We start from the raw sequence: 14,269 nt of genomic DNA, 5'->3' as shown, positions 1-14,269 counted from the left end.
GGACAGTATATGTGAGAGCATGGCGTGTGTGGGTACAAGCAGGAGCTGTGTGCGCCAAAGTGTGTGCAAGAGCATGACAGCCTGTGTGAGAGCTCAGCACAAGTGTGAGAAAGTGTGAAGAAAGTACAAGAGCAGGAGGGATGTGTGTGTGAGCGCAAGAGCAACATGTGCACGACTGTGAGAGACATACAGATGTAAGCATGAGACATGTATGGGAAAGCATGTGCAAAGAGAGCCTGATGTGTGATTGACACGTGTGTGTAAGTGCAATGAGTGTGACATGAGATGTGCAAGAGCATGACATGCATTTGCAAGAACATCACATATGAACGTGAGACGCAAGTATAATAGCATATAATATACGAGCATGTGGCACACAACAGCATAACGTGTATATGACACGCATGTTTGAGAGTAAGACAGGTACGAGTGTGAAGTGTGTGAGCACATACAATGCACATGTAGAAGCCTGTGCAGCAGCATGTAACACATTCAAAAGTAAGCAAAAGCCATGTAGATGACACGTCAGACCATGGTGGGTGTGTACGAGCATATGATTCATGTGTGAGGGAGCGTGCAACATGACGGGGCATACGCCTGCAACGCAGCAGAATATACATGCACATGTGCAAGAGAATGCATAGCCACGTCCCAGGAGCAGGCACGTACTATATATACATGAGGGAACACCTAGTGACACCAGCCTGCACATATGTGCCACCAAAACTCAGGGACACATGCGTGTGTGACACTGGAAAGACATGGGGAGTGGGCGTGGAAGAAGTGGGAGGGGCATACCAGGACACCCGCGCACAGAGAATTCAGGCATCCAGGACATGCCCCCTCTCGTTCCCCAGGCTCAGGGCAGCAGACACAGAGAACAATAGGGGGAGAGGTAGAGGGAGAACCCAGGAGTCCAGGCTCCTAGCCCCACAACTCCCAGCCCCACACCCCCGCCTGAGAACCCAGGCATCTGGGCTTCCGACTCCCTTGCTCTCACCCCTCAGCCCCTGCCACTTCCCCAGGTGTCCAGACACACTACAGCTCCCAGCATTCTCTGCTCTCAGCCCCCGCCCCCATGAGAACCCAGGGGTCTGGTCTCCCAGCCCCCACACTTGGCACGGGACCCAGGCATCCAGGATCCTCTTACCTCTCCAGGGACCTGGTTAGCAAAGCAGCGTCAGGGTTAGTGTGGGAGGGGGGAAAATAGTCAGTCATGCCCCCAGAAGTCCCACCTCCTCCCTGGTCCTGCCCCCATCCATCGGCAGCTCAGGGCTGTGCCTGCTGATCATGTCCTAGGGCTGCCACCCATGCTCCTGCCCCACCTTATGTCCAGGCCATGCCACATCCCCTTAGCCCCACCCACCACTCTCAGGGCATGCCCCTGTTCAGGCCCCACCTCCCAATATCCATCCAGGCCAGAACCCAAGACCCACAGGTCTGGCCCTACTCACATGCTGTAAGGCTCTACCCACAGACCTTGAGGCCTTTCCCCAGGTTGTACTGGGGAAAGGTTACTCAGGTTGCACCTACAACCCTTGAGGCCCCATATACCCGTTCATGCCACTCCTACACCCTGAGGCCCCACCCCCTCTCTTCAGGCCCTGCTCACTCCCAGGTCCCACCCACCTACTCAGGCTCTGCCAGTATCCTCCCAAGCCCCACCCCCTCCAGTGAAACCCCACCTCCTTAGTCAGGCCCTGCCCACTCCCCATGAGGTCCCACCCACACCCACCCAAGCCCCGCCCACCCCAATGAGGCCCCACCCTCTCTCCCCTTAGGCCCTGCCTCAGCCTCCTAACCCCCAAACCGGGGGGGCTGCCCACACCTGTACTCCCAACCCCCCAAACCGGGGGGCTGCCCACACCTGTACTCCCCGAAGGTCTCGTCTTTCATTGGCCGTGCCTCAGAATCACCCTGGGTGTCTTCCTTGTCCTTCACTGTGGGGAGGAGGTGGGGTTACAGTCTCGGTCTGGGGGCAAGGGGAGCAGGGCTTAGATTTGGGAGGGCTTTTGGGGGTCTGGGAAGGCCTCATCTGAGTCCTTTCCCCTCATGGGTTCTGGGGAGCTTCAGGGGTGTGTGAAGGGCTCTGCTGAAGTCCAGGGAGGGTTCAGAGTCCAGGGGGTCCTAGGTGAGGCTGGGAGGCTCTAGGGAAGTCTAGGTGGATGTGGGGGCTCAGGGGAGACAGAGGTATGGTGTGGTCTGAGGATCCTAGAGAACCCAGGCATCCAGCCCTCCCTCCCCCACTAAGGACCCAGGCATATGGGCTCCCAGCCCATCTGCTTGCACCCCACAGCCCTCACTCCCCTCCCAGGGAACCCATGCATCTGGGGAAGGGTCTCACCCGAGTACTTGCCCCCCTTGCTGCGCTTAACGAGGCAGAGACCAAGCAGGACAAGCAGCAGCAGGACAATGGCGCTAACGAAGCCAATGAACCAGCCCTGGGAGGTCACAGACTGAACGAGAATCACTGCTGGGGGGAAGGGACAGGAAAGATTGAGTGGGTTAGAGCAAGGCCCATCAAATCACCTGCTTCATGCAAGGATGCAGGGGAGCTGGGCTGGATATAACACTAGGAGGCTGGCTCTGGAGATGAATGAGCCTGGGTATAACATATTCAAGTAAGTTCTGGGGTGGGACATGGCTGGGTATAATACCTGGCAGCTGGCTCTGGGGGGCATCAGGTGGGTATAAACGCACTGTAGCTGGCTCTGGGAGGGGACCTGGGCTTGGTCTGACATCATGCAGCTGGCTCTGGAGTGGCTGGGTATAACACCTAGCAGCTGGCTCTAGGATGGTATACAGCTAAGTATAATATGCTGTGTGACTGGCTCTGCTGAAGAGCTGGGTGGAGTATTATGCAGTGCAGCTGGCTTTGGGGTGGGACGCAGCTGTAGCATGAACATTTTGGTGGAGAATGCATGTGGGGGTGAATAAGGTTCTATGTTGCGGTTATTGATCCGTTGCATGTTATTTGTATAGTAAGTCTTGTCTGTATATGTGTTTGTCTATCTGAAGGTGTGCACACCGCACAGTGGTAGAAGTGCCAGGTATAGTGATCTTGGCTTAGACCAGCCACTTAGAAGAACAGAGGAATACTTGGATACTTGAACAAATTGTTTAACTTGGAAAGCTCACTTTGTGGGTTGTGGATAATTAAGAAGCTCACTTTGTGGGTTATGGACTACTAGGATAGTCTGGACCACCTATAAGATAGGGGTCCATTGCTATGGTTTTGAGTTTTGTTTTCAGACTTGGTTATCTTGGAAATTGGACTTTTTGGCATGTTGTATGGACTAGTATACTGGATTTGGGTATTAACACACTGTAACTAACTTAAAGTAGTAAGAAAAATATAGAAGACGGAAGTTATGATATTCAAAAAAAGACAGCGAAGAGTAAGGCAGATGTAAAAGATGTCAAAGATCCCCTGCCTGCATATCTGCAGATATGGGTCTTTTAAAACAAGTGCTGCAGCGGTTTGGACATAGTCCTTGGACCAAGCAGGCAGTATCTGATGCACATACCATTGCAGACTTAGAAGACAAATTTAAGAACTATATGTAGAGATATAATATACCACCACACTCCATGAAAAAGAAGGCTGCAGCAATGTGGCTTTTATAGAAAGCTACTAAAAATTTGTTCTTCTGTCTAACTAACTGTTAGGAGGCATTTTAAAGGGGTTAGCTAAAATTTTGTAGTAAGGTAAAGTTGTATGGTAATTATGACTAGGGTTTTAAGTTTTGTGCAGGAGAGATGGTTTATTACTGCTGACCAGAAAACTTTGTTTGTCTGGGTCAGGCAGAGTAGTGGGCATGAGTACATGCTGTGGTCAGTTTGGGATTAAGTAAGAACCTCCCATTATGTTTGCAATAGGAAGCTAAGAGAGTGCAGAGAAAGTCATCTCTCTGCTGGAAAGGCTGTGTAAATGACAGGGTCCTTGGGAAGGGTTAGGTTTTATGGATAGTTACAAGAGCAGTTGTGTGTTTTCTGTGAAGTTTGTAAGGTGTAAGTTACACGTGCAAGTTATGGCAAAGTAAAGTGTTATGCAAGCAGTGGAGCTTCAAAGAGATCAAAAACATTTAAAGAAATGTAAGACAGATACTTTTGGATCCTGTGTGCCAAGAATAATAAAAAACAGGTTCAGCTGGTAGCACAGAAAGAACAAGGTATGTTGCTGGACATCTGCTCAGGCAGTGGCAGAGAATTTGTGATTAAAAGTGAGGGGAAACTTGGTGTGTGTGTGTGTGTGTCCCCTCAAGGAACAGTGAAGGGCCTAGAAAAGATGGAAATTGTTACAGGAGTATAATGGCTTGTTTTGAGGAACATCAGGGTACACCTGAGTAAACAGAGATCAGTGCCCAGAATTACTCTGAGTTACTCTGGGTAGGGAAAGAGCAGTGAGCTTATCAGAGGCATGTTTTCTTTTTTCTCTGTAGAGGCATAGTTTGACGGTTCCTTTTTAAGGTAGGAAAAGTTTTTCTGAAGGAATTGTATGTAGTGTGCAATTCATCACCAGTGGTCTTTTAGAGGGAGCTAGAATGGAGCTTACTGGACTCTGCATCTCTAAGGAAGAGAGACAGAGATTGTTTTTGGTTTGTAGAAGTCAAGGCCATCACAGAGTGTGCAGCTGTAAGAAAGAGAGAGAGAAAAAACATCAAGATTTGCTGGCTGGATTGGTTTACAGAGAGCAAAGCAAGAAGGGGCCACTGATGAAAACGAATTGTGAAGCCTGTAGCCTAGAAAGGGTTATGGTTAAGATCTGTTAATGAAAGGAAAACTAAAAGTTAGGTAAGATCTAAAAAAAAGGAAATGTTGGGATTCTAGAGAGTTGCTAGAGAGAAAGATCTGCTGGAGAAGTATTGGCATCAGAGTTGAAAAAAAAAAATTGCTAGATCCAGAGACCTGCTGAAAAGTGAGAGATCTCTAAAAGTGTTTAAGAACAGACTCACAGAACACAGAAAAAAAGTAAGAGTGGGCGCTAAACAGCAGAGCCCAGCCAAAGTTTGTGAAAGCATGGAAATCCAAGGATTCAGTCTAAAAATATGTGTGAGGCAGAGAGTCCAGAAGGAGTTAGATCAGGAGAGACTAGAACTGGATGAGCCCAGGGGCTCAGAGGGGAGCTAAGAGAGAGAGAAATCTGAAAGGGGTCTGCTGGGCCCTAAAAGACCAAGTGATCTGGCAGTCCAGAGAAGGGGCACAGAGAAAAGATCACTGTTAGAGGTGCCGGAGCTGAGAGCCTGCAATCTCAACTGGCCTGAGGAGGAGCCAGGAAGCCCAAGAGTGAGAAAGTGTGCCCATAAGAATTAAAGAAGACCATAGCAGGAGAGTAGAAAGTTTGGTCCTGGGTATGACTTAAAGCTGCACCCTCCTGGGTGTGGTTAGTGTGGTGGAGCTACCTGTAGCAGGGTAGTCTCTGCATAATGCTGCATAACAATCACCCTGGGGAATGGGCAGGGTCAAATACAGAGTCCCTTAAGACCCTAGTTTCCACTGCCTTATGGGATACCCTTCATTGGGAAAAGGCTAGAGGGAGCATACCCCGTCTGAAAATCCTTTAGTAAAGGCCAAAGAAAAAGAATAGAGGAAAGCAGAAAAATGGGCTGGGAGGCAGCTGTTATGGAGAGAGAGAGATGTAAAAAGTGTTTAAAAAGAAAGGAAGGAAAAAATAAGAGATTAACAGAGTTTCAATGCTAGAGCAGGTAGAAGCAAGAGTAAGAATGTAATTTAAAAAATAACTGCTTTAAAGCAGGGAAAAAGATATAGTTGCTTAAAAAACAAACAAACAAACAAAAAAAAGTCCTGATCTCAGAGTGCCTGAGGTCATGCTGTGGTCTGTTTGAGTTAAATACAACTACTTCTATCACTGATCCAATAAGAAAGAGGAGTGTTGTATGTTTACTCTGTTTGTGTACTGCAAGGCAGAAAAACTGCAAGAAATAAATATCTGCAATCTCATTGGTAAAGAGGGTGAGAAATGTTTTAGGGTTTTTTTTTAACCTCCCCTCTCTCTTCAAAAATAGCATAAATCTTTTAGAAAGAAAAGTGTTAACAACTTGTTAAGGCAATAAGGAAAAAAAAAAGGTGTTTATAAAAACGTGGTACACATCAGCACTGTAAAGGTGTAATATGAATACTATTTTTTACTGCAAGGAGTTTTCCTTGGCAGGTCGGGGTGGGTGTGGGTGTGTGTTTCTATCTTCTCTTTTGCAGAAGCTATAGTCTAGTAGCAAAGGTGAGTAAAAGAACTATGAGGCCATCAACAGCTTTTTCTTCACCCAAGCCATGGTTTAATCATCGCAGCAACACTGTTTTATGTTGTTTGTCCTGTTGTGTTGTTTTTTGTTTATTTAATAGATTAGTTTATTTTTAAGTTGGCAAAAGTTTAAATGTATATAAATATCATAAAGATGTAATAAACACTTATTCTCTCTAAAAATTTAAAATGTCTGTGGATCCTAGACCAAAACACTTCCATCCAGTTGGACTGGAAAGTTGTTCTAATCTTTGAAACAAAAAACAGCAATTCATGTAAAAGTTTTAAGTTGTAAATTTTACTTGTTTAGCAAAATGGCATTAGTAAAAAAAAGTAACGTGTGTTTAGTAAATAACCTGATAAAATGTTTTTTAAGGCCATAAAGAAAATCTTATTTGTATTTAGATACTGTTTATAACGCCAACATAACAGGATGTGTGTAAAAACTGCATTAACTCATTGTTTTATAGGAAAAGTTGATAAACCTAGCACATCAGTATTTGCACAAAGAAGTTAAAGAAGCATACTTTGGATTCCAAGTGAATTGAACTAGTGTGTATCATTAACCATCTTAGTACAGTGATATATAAAATACAATTGGGGAAAAAAAAAACAAAATAGATGCATGTATTTCAGTTAAAGTTATTCAGTGGTGTATGAAATTTAATGTAATAAATTTATTTAAAAGCCACAAGATGTCAATGACACCAATAGACTAAAAGACCAATGACTGTTAAACACCGATAAAGGAGAAAAAGTGTTAATTTGTATTTGTTGTTGTTGTGTTTTTCTATTTTTAATATATTTGTGTATCATATTTTGACTTAGCTTTGCTTATTGAATTGTTTGTTTTTTGCTTTGTTAAGTAAACCCTTAATTTTGAAAGTCTGTGTAACCTCCCTAACTTGTCTCTTAAGTGTGCAGATGATAATTCAAGCATTACCAAACACACACCCAGAGATATTATAGTCATTCATAACCCTCCAAATTGTTCAAAGAAAGCACATTTGGACCCCTCACTTAATTGGCAAATATTTGAATGACCAAAACAAAATTGTCGATCATCATTTGTATAGTAAATGGACGGATAATCAATGGATATGTCCCACATTGCCATTCTTGGAAGAACTGTGTTTATTCCAGAGCAACAGACTATCCACATGTTATTGGGATGAATTGGATAATAGCACAACCAAACTGGATTTTAATTAAATGAATTGTATGTGTGGTAGGACTCAAATTATTTGACAATGGGGAAAAATGCTTCATTTCCTCCCATGCAGCAATGTATGTGTAATGTCACTGTTATTCAAACTCCACTTTCCGCATATTATTTCACAAAACAAATAATTCAAGTTATAAGTATAAAAAATAACAATTTGCTAAATTTTAATGTTTCCATAGAAGTCAGTTAGACAACCTGCTCAACCTTCTGATGCAGAATTTGCAAATAACCCAATTAACCACTGCCACTTCTAATAATGCACAATTGCACAGTACTTCTATATTGCATCTAGGTAAAGAGATCCTGAAAGTTTCAGAACAAGCCAAACAAATGTTAGCATATCATTGGTATGACATCTTCACAAGATAGGGTCTTTCAGGGATGGCTATTCTTAATATCGTGCTGCACCCTATAATAATACTGTTTCTCATAATAAAAAGTTTATTTCTTGTCATGTGTTACATGTGTTGTTAAATAAAATCCATGCATCCAAAACTTTAAGAACTGCAATTGAAAACAAAATATCTTCTTATCAGACAAATGTAGTTTATGACCCATTCATCACTGACGTTTGAAGGGTCAAAGGGGGGACATGTAGCATGAACTGAACTAATGTAGCTGATGTTAACATAGAGTGTAATAATAGTAAAATATAACCATGTTAGTCTTGTCCTGTAAGCAACTTGAAAACTCCATTTTGTATCCTTCTGCTTGACATAAGTGAATGAAGTCTGCATAGCCTTTATGTACGTGTGTGTAAAAGGGTGAAGGGTGAGAGAATGGCATAGAGACAGGAGAAGACGATTTGTAACTGTGTATGTAAGCAACAAGGTGCCAAATGTAAGTTACCAACCAGTAAGTAACTAACAAACGGCTGAAGAATCCCTTTGAAGCTCAAGGGCACAAAGGAGATAACAGAAGAAATTCTACCAGACGGGCAACAAGTACACTCCAAGGCTAAGATAAGCTGAAGACAAAAGAAGAACAACCGCAAAAACAGAAGCTGGGTATGGAAAAACCCCAAAGCACTGAAACGAAGGATGCCAATGCCTATAAAAGAACACTTTGAAAATGCCAAGTTGGGTGAATCTCTTTCTCTACTGCTTTTTCATCAGAGCACAGATGCATCTGTTCACCCCACTCCAGCGGTTATCTTTAAATCTGCTATCTTCAAATCATCATCTACTCAATAAGCCCGGGTTGGCTACCCTGGGCTGAAATTGAGCAACTATTGCTGGTAACTATCTGGTGTATGTGTGGATTAAATGGTTATTTTGTGTATGTGTATGTCTATGTGTAATGATGTGTATGATGATTTGTGTGTGTTTGTATGAATGGTGTGCCTAAACCTCTGTCTAACTCATGTAATCAATAAACGTGGCACCTTGCCTTATCCCCCTTTTATAACGTCTTGCTGATTTGAGCAATTGGCAATTTGAGTAACACAGCTGGGTATAAATGTGCTGCAGCTGGCTCTAAGTGGGGAGCTGGGTGGAGTATAGTGTGGCTGGCTCTGGGGTGGAACGTGGCTGGCTTTGGAGGGCAGCGGGGGCCTCACCAGTGCCATTGGTGTGGATGTCACCCCTCCAGAAGGGCACATGTTCCCCTGAGTGGTTCCTGCCCACGAACTGGACCCAGTAGGCTGTGCCTGGCTGCAGGTTGCGCAGGTGGTAGCTGCCGTGGGTGGAATTAGCCCGTCCTGAGACCTCCCAGTGCTCCTGCCAGGTCTCTGCAGCTGTGGAGAAGGGAGATGGGAGGGTCATATGGCACCTCAGATGCTTCCTACCCTCCCCAGGATCAGGCCTGGATTGAGGGCCCCTCCCCCAGCTAGTGACCTCTCAGGATCAATTGCCCCCCACCCAATGGCCCCAGGATTGGGGCCCCCAGCCAGAGACTCCAAGATTGGGCCCTCCCTAACAACCCCCCAGGGTCAAGCCCCTCCCATCCAGTGAACCCCACCGGCTCAGCTCCCCCTAGACACTCACTCAAGGACTGGGCCAGTATCAGCCCCCGCATCCAGTGACCTGCCCCAGAATTGGGCCATCTAGACCAGCCCCCTAGCCACAGACCCCAGGATTGAGCCCATATCAGCCTCACTCCCAGGATCAGGCCGAAATTGGGCCCTCCCCAGAATCCCTGCCCCACTGACCCCAGGGTTAGGATTCCCAGACCCCTCCCCGGAAACCAATGCCCTCAGAATCAGGCCCCCTGCAGCCCGAGCCCCAGCCCTATTGGTGCCAATAGCCCAGCTCTTACTGGTCTTGGCCTGGAACTGGACCTCAAACTCCACATTGCGCTGGGCTCCGCTGGGCGTCCAGCTCAGTACCGAGAAGTCGTTGCCCACCTGTACCACACTCACATTGTCCAGGTTGGGTAGCACTGTGGTGGCAGGGGCAATTATGAGAGACAATAAACTGGGGGGGCAATTAATCATGTTCCAATCCCACCCCGAAGCTTTAAGGTGGCACCAGAAGACCTCTCTGTCCCCGCTTTGTTGGTGAAAAAGGGGCAGAGAGCCTAATTTGAAAAGGTTGGGGTGCATTGATTCTGGACCCTACTGATGACACTACCCTTTGCCTGGAATATTAATGGGGGAGCAATTAATTCTGTTTCATTCTCTCCCCGCCAGGCATTGTAGTGGTACTAGACACCAGTCATGTCCACCTTCATTGCTGGGAAAAGATCAGAGAGCCTAGTTTGATGGGGCTGGCAGTATTAGCTCTGAAATTTACCAACAGCACAACACTGGTTGGTGGTGGTCTGAGCTGGGGGCCTGATTTACCAGGCTTGGGAGGGGCTAGCTTTGCTGGAGGTGGGGCTTCCTGGGCTTACCAGGGTCTGGGTGCAGGACTAGCTCTGCTGGGGGTGGGGCTTAACCAGCTTGGGGGAGGAGTGGGGGCTAACCAGGCTCTGGGGGCAGGGCTAGTTTTGCTGGGGGCCAGGGCTTAACCAACCTAGGGGTGGGGCTTGCTTTGCAGAAAGTGGGGCTTACCCGGCTCAGGGGCAGTACTACCAAGGCGCACCACGGGTTCTCCAGGGCCAGCACGGGTACAAGCCCGCAGTGCGAATCGGAAGTGGGCTTGCGGTGCCGGGAGCTGCAGGGTGACGTTGAGTTGCTCGGGCAGGAACGATACAGCTACTGGGGCCGAGGCGTTGGCAGGGGATGACACTGTAGGGGCAGTGCGGGTCAGCGTGGCCCCCACAACCCGCTCCTGGGGCTGGGACCCTCCAGACCAGCCTAGAGACTGTAATCGCCACCAGCCCCATGCTCTCCCTGCTATAACCCAGCCCCTCTAGTCCCATGCCCCCCTGCTCTAGCCCTGCCCCATCCCAGAGTCCCACCCCTCCTATTATCCTGTCCCATCATAGCCCCACCCCCCAACCTAGCCCTGCCCCTCACCAGGCCTGTAGTGCAGCTCGTAGGCAGTGAGCAGGCCGTTGGGGTGCCGTGGGGGGGCCCAGGACAGTGCCAGCTCCGAGTCTGACACACGCTGCAGCCGCAGCCAGGTTGGGGGGCCTGGGACTGGGGGACAGAGGGAGTCAGAGGGGGCAGGGGACTGAGGGGAGGCCTTCACCTCTCCAGGGGTGTAAGGGGGGTCTGGGAAGCAGTATGGGAGCCCTCACCTCCCTGGGGGTTCCTGGGATGGGGGGTCTGGATTAGGCCCTACAGGGACTCTCACCTCCCTAGGGGGAGCCTGAACAGGGGGGACTCTGGGGGCCCTTACCACCCACAGGTTGCGGGGGGCATGGGGAGACCTAAATACTGGGGGCTGGGGGGACCTTGGGTTGCTGTAGTTCTGGGGTCTGGGTGAAAAGGTCTGGGGGCACTCAACTTCCCCAGGGGATTGGGGGTGGGGGAAGCACAGGAGAGAAATTCACGGGGTTTAGGGGGGGACTGGGCAGGGAACAGTCCAGGGGATTCTCCCCACCCTTGGGAGTCTGAGGCAGGGGGTGCAGGTGTGGCTGTGGGGGGAGTCTAGGAGGGGTCTTGAGGTGGGGGCTGAACACAAGGTATTCAGGGGTTATTGCGGGGGGACTCACCTCCCTGGGTGGGCTCTGAGTGAGTGAGGCTGGGTCAGACAGATCCAGGGGGTCTTCCCTACCTCAGGGGGCACTGGGGGAGTCTGGGGGGTGAGGGCTGGGAAAGGGACACATCTAGGAGGTCCTGGGGGGTTCAGGGGGTTTTGAGAGGATCCGGCGGGGGGCGGGGGGGAGGAGGAGGAGGTCTCACCTCCCTCTGGGGTGTTGAAGTGCATCTCCTCACTGAAGGGCCCAGCCCCACGTCCATTTAAGACGGCGACGGCTACAACATAGTGAGACCAGGGCCGCAGCCCTCCCAGCACTGCCTGCGTCGCACGCCCCAGCACCCTCATTTCCAGCTTCTCTCTGGCCTCCAACTCCTGCTCCGAGGCCCGTGGAGAGGTCTCCCTGTGCCCCTGGTTCACCGCTGTCCCCTCACGCCAGTACTGCACCTGGAGGCCATGGGACAAGTCAGTGTCACTCCCGACCCTTAGTCCTTTCCCTATTGGTGCCCCTCATTCCCAAGCTGCAGGCCCCCCACATTATCCTGCGGTTACCCTTGCTCCTGAACAACACCCCCCCCATACTACTGCTCTTCACTCCTAACCTGTAGACCCTACGCATGGTGACCCTCACTCCCAGCCTGTAGCCCCCCCCATACAGCTAGACAGTGCCCCTCAGTCCTGCCCAAAAGCCCCCATACCCAGTAGCCGTGCAGGTGACCTCGCAGCCCCTCATGGCTGGACAAGATCCAGGACACAAGGACGCTGGTGCTGTTGATGAGCTCGATGCCCACATTTTCAGGGTACGCAAGGGGCACTGCAGGTCAAAGGTCATGGGTCAGATATCAGGGCCTCCCACATCCATATTTCTCTCTCCCAGGCTCTTAGCCCCTCCTCTATCAGGGGTCCCAGCAACCCCACATTGAGCTGGGGTCACAGAGCCCTACCCCCATGAGCCCTGACTGCAAATCAGGTAAGTGGGCAGCAGTGTCCTGCAGGGGTTGGTGCTTGGTCCAGTATTTTTCAATATTTTTATTAACGATTTGGATGTGGGGGTGAAGAGGTCACTGGCCAAATTCATGGACGACACCAAGTTATGGGGGAGCATGGTCACTGGAAGACAGGCTACAGATACAAGCAGACCTACACAGGCTAGCAAGTTGGGTGGATTGGAATCTGATGAAGCTCAGTATGGAGAAATGTAAAATGCTCCACCTCGGGACAAGCAACCCCCAACACACCTACAAGCTTGGTGGCACCAAACTAACTAGCACCATGAATGAAAGGGATCTGGGGGTAATAATAGACCACAGTATGAATATGAGCAGGCAGTGCAATTCTGTAGCCAGTAGGGCAAATAATACTCTGGCATGCATCAATCGGTGCATCTCCAGCAAAACCAAGGAGGTGCTTCTTCTGCTCTACTCAGCACTGGTGAGACCACAGCTGGAGTACTGCATCCAGTTCTGGGCACCACACTTCCACAAGGATGTGGACAAGCTTGAGAGAGTCTAAAGAAGAGCCACCCATATGATCAGTCTTAAAAAGGCAAGCCATACAAGAAAAGGCTTGAGGGATCTGGGACTCTTCAGCCTGAGGAAAAGAAGGCTGAGAGAGGACCTGGTAGCAGCTTACCACTATGCTAGGGGAGCACATCAAGGGCTTGGTGAACAACTGTTCACAAGGGCACCTTTGGGGAAAGCCAGGAGTAATGGCCACAAACTCCTGGAAGACCATTTCAGGCTCAACATGAGGGGAAACTTCTTCACAGCCAGGGTGTCCAGACTGTGGAATAAGCTCTCTCCAGAGGTGGTTCAATCGCCTACCCTGGAAATCTTCAAAAGGAGACTGGACAGTCAACTTGCTGGGGTTGCCTGACCCCAGCTGTCTTTCCTGTCTGGTGCAGGGGGCTGGCCTTTACAGTCTATGAATCTATAAAATCGGGGGGGGGACCCCACACTGTGTCAGTATCTGTGTGTGTGTATGTGTGTGTGTGTGTGTGTGAGAGAGAGAGACCCAGACACCTGGATTCCTTGTGTGCATGTCTCAATGTGTATGCATGTCTATGTGCATCTCCTGGACCTCTAGGTTCCCTATATGTGCGCGTGTGTGTGTGTATATATATAAGACCCAGATCCCTGGGTCCCACATGCATCCACACATGGGATCCCATCCCCTCCTCCCCAGGTGCTTACCATCCTCTCCTGAGTAGCCGAGGGTGGGGGGTGTTTCGGGCCCCTTCCCGGCAGGGTTCAGGGCTTGGAGGCGGAGGTCATACGGGGTGAAGGTCGGTGTGGGGGTCACCACCACCGGGGGGGCTGTCACCATGGCTTCAGCCCAGAGCCCCCCATCGCCTGCTGGTCTCCACTGCACACGGTAGCTCAGCTCAGGGGCATTCCAGTCCTCAGGGGGCAGCGGCTGTGGGGGAGAGGAGGGCAGTTGTGGGGGCTCTGAGAGGCTGGGGAATGCCCCCCCAGTAGCCATCATGAGGAACTCATGGCCCCTGGAGACTCAGATAGGGTGTCCAGGACACGCACACACATCCGGGACACCCCCACTCCACCTCCCCAGACACCCATCCAGTGACACCCCCCTCCCACTGCCCACTTAACTCAGGCCTGGGGGTCAGGGGTCAGTGGTTGAGGGTCACTTACCTCCCAGGTAATGATCATGTTGTCAGTTTGGTTGCCTTCACCGTGCAGCCCAGCTGGGAACCGGTCAGGTGCTGAAGGGAGGTGTCCGGGGTGTCATGAGGCCTTCCTG

The 14,269-nt window shown here is 49.6% G+C and overlaps 1 protein-coding gene across 7 annotated transcripts in view; it reads right to left on the bottom strand.

Annotated features, from left to right (window-relative positions):
* Nucleotides 1-14,269, bottom strand: part of L1CAM (L1 cell adhesion molecule) — a 32,857-nt gene that overhangs the window by 1,624 nt on the left and 16,964 nt on the right. For 4 of the 7 annotated variants that reach the window (XM_059733035.1, XM_059733036.1, XM_059733037.1 and 1 more), the window contains 10 exons: nt 14,161-14,231; nt 13,702-13,924; nt 12,208-12,323; nt 11,716-11,956; nt 10,885-11,007; nt 10,477-10,653; nt 9,741-9,863; nt 9,043-9,219; nt 2,345-2,473; nt 1,868-1,940 (listed from right to left, as the gene is read on the bottom strand). In XM_059733035.1, the coding sequence (XP_059589018.1) occupies nt 1,868-1,940; nt 2,345-2,473; nt 9,043-9,219; nt 9,741-9,863; nt 10,477-10,653; nt 10,885-11,007; nt 11,716-11,956; nt 12,208-12,323; nt 13,702-13,924; nt 14,161-14,231 (1,453 nt within the window). Of the gene's footprint in view, nt 1-121; nt 1,163-1,867; nt 1,941-2,344; nt 2,474-3,605; nt 4,634-9,042; nt 9,220-9,740; nt 9,864-10,476; nt 10,654-10,884; nt 11,008-11,715; nt 11,957-12,207; nt 12,324-13,701; nt 13,925-14,160; nt 14,232-14,269 lie in introns of those variants that run through there. The other 3 variants (XM_059733038.1, XM_059733034.1, XM_059733040.1) reach the window with 3 other exon arrangements.

Source organism: Alligator mississippiensis, chromosome 8, assembly GCF_030867095.1.
Source record: "Alligator mississippiensis isolate rAllMis1 chromosome 8, rAllMis1, whole genome shotgun sequence".
Classification (NCBI taxonomy): Eukaryota; Metazoa; Chordata; order Crocodylia; family Alligatoridae; genus Alligator; species Alligator mississippiensis.
This window is presented reverse-complemented; position numbering and strand designations above follow the sequence as displayed.